Raw genomic sequence first — 5,326 nt, forward strand, 5'->3', positions numbered from 1 at the left:
ACGTGATTAAAATTATTTTAAGTTTAATTTATATTAAGTTTAAGCCAAATTAAAAATGGCGTCACTTTGTTGCTCCATCCTTGGCTTTTTTGCTCGACAAATTTGTTTTGTCAAATACTATTACCGTATTACATATACGCATGTATAATAAAGGTCAAAATTAAATCGAGATCTCTCAATTAAAATTCTAAAACTAACGCCTTGAAAAACTTTAAAAACTCCGCTTTGTAATTTTGTAACCTTCAATTGTGTTTCGAGTAGAATAAGAAACTAGAATCTTATTGTTATGCAATGTGGACACTCTGGGTCAATAATTTTTACGACCAATCGATGCTATAAAACAATATTTACAGAGTCAATTTCATTATTTCATAACCGAGGAAATAGGACACATAACAATTTATAATAAGAATGAGTGAATTATTTTATCATAATGTTTAGAATCTTTGTTACGTTACGCGTCACGTTACGTTACGAAGTACTACGAACGAGGTGGTGAACGCCATCTGTAGTACAATGCTACATTTGGTGGAATTCAATATGTTCAATAAGGTCCATTTACGTTGATGGATATGTATTTACGTAGCTCACCATGCACGATAGGTAACCAAATCGAACAAAGAAGTTCATGGTGGTCAGTATTTAACAATGCCAGTCTGGCAGTTTTGAAAGAATATCGAAATACAGACCACCATGAACTTCCTTGCATGCTCCGTTACATTTTAACTCAAACTTTACTGTCTTTGACCAGCTAATGGTCCCATCAACCTACACTCTGGTGCAATGCCAGAGAACAGAACGGAAGGTTTTCTTATACCTCCTTTTAGGAATTGTCGGAATGGGTGGATAGTGATTAGGGAGAGAAAGGTGAGACATGCGAAATCTCTTCTCAGGAGCAGTGTGTCGAAATAATTATAGTGGTTATAATAAATTATTTGTAAACTCCAAATGTGTTTTATTTTATTTTTAAATATGGAGTTACATTACTTGAAAGCTTCATCGATTCAATTTTTGAAGTGCGTAAGTTGGGAACCTAAGGGCTGTACCACTTACTTTTATTAGGTTAGTTTTTTTCATATTGTCTGGACTACTCATGAAACATTTCCTAACCTAACAAAAGCGTGTTCAAAATGCAGCAAATGACTGCAATCCCAAGTAGAAACAAGAAAGAAGATACGTCCCTTGTCACAAATTATTTATTGTGGACTTTGCCAATTTTGATCGCCCCAACTATAGCTGGTTTATAACTGACAAACGCCAAAAACATTGCACCAAAAGTAAAATGCGTACGGAATTGTCTAGACTTTTTGTATATCAATAGGCGCAGTGAAAGTTATTGTACAACATAACGTAAAGAACGAAAAAGAAAGTAGACCGCTAAATAATGACATTCTGGGTGCTTTACCTTGAAATAAATACGCACATATTCATTTTGTATTATTATTTATACCGGAAATCAACTCGTTAAAAATCCATGACGCAGTTGTGGAGACTGATACTTTTCCTGTCTTTCACCGCTAGTGAAAATAGCTTTTACTTTTAATTCACTCAAAACGCGACGTCTTAATTAGTATTGTAAAAAGATAGAATGTAAATTCAGCAACGTTTCCATTTCATATTAATTACTTACAATGCGAAATGAACCCACAATGTCTTGGAAGGCAATATTCCAACAATATATTTTACATGCATAGATAAATATAGCACTATTTTAAATAAAAAATTTACTATTCTTTAATATCGCTGATACATCATTAGCCTGATTCTTTTTTAACCGCTACCTTGCCCAAGTTTTCGTTTTTTTAATTAATTAATCATGACGCAGACTAAAATCCGTAGCAAATAAACCTAAATTGTAAAACTGGATTTGACAGCATTTATTTTGAATATTTAAGTATGTATATATATGTATGTACTTAGCAACGATTGTATAATTCTCGACGTGTTTTTAATTAATTTTTTATTTTCGTTATACTAATGATTTTCTTTTCTTAGCGCTGTTCTCGTAAACAAGATTTCTGAAATAGATTTGTTGGATCGTATAACCCCTATTACAAAATTAAACAGGAAACGTAATACTAACAGCATCTACATTTCCCAAAATAAGAAAAAAAATTAATTATTTATGCAGCGTCTCCCACTATTGATGTAACATTAAATTTTATTGATCAGACGTTTTATTTAGCAGTTTCAAAAAGGATTAGCAGATGTACCGAATTCTAAAAAAGCGCTAGTAAATTTTCGACCTGTTGTTGGACTCTACAAAAGTCGAAAAGTATGTAAAAATGTACGTAGAATCGAGTGGTACCAACATTATTTGAGTGCGTTATGAAATAATGACCGTTCAACTGCCATGAGGCAAACATCAGCGAAAATACTGAAAATGAAAAAGCGCTCGTAAATTTTCGACCTGTTAATCTATCATTTTGGACTCTACAAAAGTCGAAAAGTATGTAAAAATGTACCTAGAATCGAGTGGTACCAACATTATTTGAGTGAGTTATGAAATAATGACCGTTCAACTGCCATGAGGCAAACATCAGCGAAAATACTGAATATAAAAAAGCGCTCGTAAATTTTCGACCTGTTAATCTATCATTTTGGACTCTACAAAAGTCGAAAAGCATGTAAAAATGTACGTAGAATCGAGTGGTACCAACATTATTTGAGTGCGTTATGAAATAATGACCGTTCAACTGCCATGAGGCAAACATCAGCGAAAATACTGAAAATAAAAAACCGCTCGTAAAGTTTCGACCTGTTAATCTATCATTTTGGGCTCTACAAAAGTCGAAAAGTATGTAAAAATGTTCGTAGAATAGAGTGGTACAACATTATTTGAGTGCGTTATGAAATAATGACCGTTCAACTTCCATGAGGCAAACATCAGCGAAAATACTGAAAATAAAAAACCGCTCGTAAATTTTCGACCTGTTAATCTATCATTTTGGGCTCTACAAAAGTCGAAAAGTATGTAAAAATGTACGTAGAATAGAGTGGTACCAACATTATTTGAGTGCGTTATGAAATAATGACCGTTCAACTTCCATGAGGCAAACATCAGCGAAAATATTGAAAATAAAAAACCGCTCGTAAATTTTCGACCTGTTAATCTATCATTTTGGACTCTACAAAAGTCGAAAAGTATGTAAAAATGTACGTAGAATCGAGTGGTGTCAACAGTATTTGAGTGCGTTATGAAATAATAACCGTTCAACTGCCATGAGGCAAACATCAGCAAAAATACTAAAAATAAAAAAGCGCTCGTAAATTTTCGACCTTTTAATCTATTATTTTGGGTTCTACAAAAGTCGAAAAGTATGTAAAAATGTACGTAGACTCGAATGGTGCCTACAGTATTTGAGTGCTTTATGAAATAATGACCGTTCAACTGCCATGAGGCAAACATCAGCGAAAATACTGAAAATAAAAAAGCGCTCGTAAATTTTCGACCTTTTAATCTACTATTTTGGGCTCTACAAAAGACAAAAAGTGGATAAAGATGTACGTAGAATCGAGTGATTCTACGATAGCATATTTAGATATTAAAAATTATTAAAAAGAAGTTAGTACAATTAAGGGTCTTGTTAGTTTGTTACAGTACTGACAATATATTATTATATTTGCATAAATTGTACTGTTTGCATCACTTTTTATGACCAATGTTGCTCGTTACATAACACAGTTTTATTTTACATTGGTTTTAATCGCTATAACCTCGACCATTCATAATGTGGCCAATCACTCACTTCTATTGGTGGATAAAATGGTACTTGCAGTTTTTTTTTTATACATATGTAGGCACATACTAACACTCAAATGTAATTGTGTGCATAAGGGTAACAATTACTATTAATTATATCTACGAGATCAAAGTCTGCTTGACTTTGATAAATATACTACAACAGGTCTGTTCAATTGTAAGCGTAACCATTTGTTTGCAAATGCAGAAATTAATAATTAAAAAATCTGCAAGTTAATAAAGAGCAAGATCGCAGTGTGAGCAAAATTGCCTGCACATTAAGAGGAGGATATAAACATGAATTGTTTTCAACTGATAAATTATATAACTAGTCACCATTTTAATTGTAGCCTTGTCAAAACAAACCTATATTTACTTTAATTTGTTGCATTATAACTATTTTAAGTATATCCGAACGTAATTGTTCATTTTACGAATTGTATAGGACCCATAAATGTATCTAAAATATTTTCAATTTGAATTCAAGTCTCCAAAATCGATCATTGTACTACTTCGGCCATATCCGAAAGTTTTAGCTTCGTTAGGCTTAACGGACTGGAAAAAACTGGACTTGTGAATAAATGCAAAACATTTTGATGACTTAGGACTTTCATGTATAACTAATCGACACATTGGTGTTCTACATTCGTCATACATATGTAAGTGCAACAAGTTCCATGCAATGAACAATAAATTTACTCATTTCGCGATTTAACCATCAAAAACTTTACATTGTTCAGTGTGGGAAGCACGTTGGCATTGAGACAAAAACAATAATGCGATATAGTATGAGAAAATAATAACAAAGAAGACACTCACCTCATACCAGTCTCCTTTTGTCAGAATATTTTTCCAGGTGAACAAGTCTATTTGGTTTTCGTTGCTTCTGGAGCAATAATTCGACGACTGGATAAACACCAGGTACCCGAAACTGACTTAAGTCACTTGACTAGCTCGCGTCGCCGTACGGAACAACCGACTGCAACAAAACTGCTGCCTTGTTACTGCTGACTCTGTGACGATCAGTCTGCTGAGACACAAACGAAATGTAGTCCACAGATAATGTAGTTGTAGTCCATCCTTTATTTTATAAGTGATGCATAAACAACATTAAATCGCGTCGACAATGCCAAGTCGTAACCTTTTGCATGTCGTCCAATGATCGGCGAGTCACAAAAGTTGACTTAAGTCGAAGTAAAAGTATCTGCTGTTTTAAATTTCCTCATTGTACAAAAGATAATAATATTACGATATCATAAAAACACGCACGCAGATGGTGACGTAGAATTAATGATTTAGTCCGAGCGATAAAAGAATTGAAACCAGAAATGATTGTCTTGTTGGTTCATTGCTATTTGATGAAAGCTAAAATTGATAACGTTTGACAACACCGTTGTTAAACACAAGTAAAAGGGATTCCGCGCTAGTTTTAATGAGCCATTGACGTAATTATTGTTTTAATCATTCGGGTTCTTGGAACTGACGGACACACCGACGTTCTCGCAGTTTCGCAATAATTAATTTATATGTTTGTTGGCGACACTTTGATAGACGCGGTGGAACCGTTCAAGATCAACCATATGT

At 33.6% G+C, this 5,326-nt stretch overlaps 1 protein-coding gene across 1 annotated transcript in view; it reads right to left on the minus strand.

The window, feature by feature from the left end:
* Positions 1–4,931, minus strand: part of LOC108736559 (TD and POZ domain-containing protein 5) — a 24,308-nt gene extending 19,377 nt beyond the window's left edge. Inside the window, exon 1 of the mRNA XM_025981266.1 lies at positions 4,562–4,931. Coding sequence (XP_025837051.1) covers positions 4,562–4,566 — 5 coding nt within the window. The 5' untranslated portion in view covers positions 4,567–4,931. The remainder of the gene's footprint in view (positions 1–4,561) is intronic.
* Between the last annotated feature and the right edge of the window lie 395 nt (positions 4,932–5,326).

This window comes from Agrilus planipennis, unplaced genomic scaffold (genome assembly GCF_000699045.2).
Source record: "Agrilus planipennis isolate EAB-ADULT unplaced genomic scaffold, Apla_2.0 scaffold5, whole genome shotgun sequence".
Classification (NCBI taxonomy): domain Eukaryota; kingdom Metazoa; phylum Arthropoda; class Insecta; order Coleoptera; family Buprestidae; genus Agrilus; species Agrilus planipennis.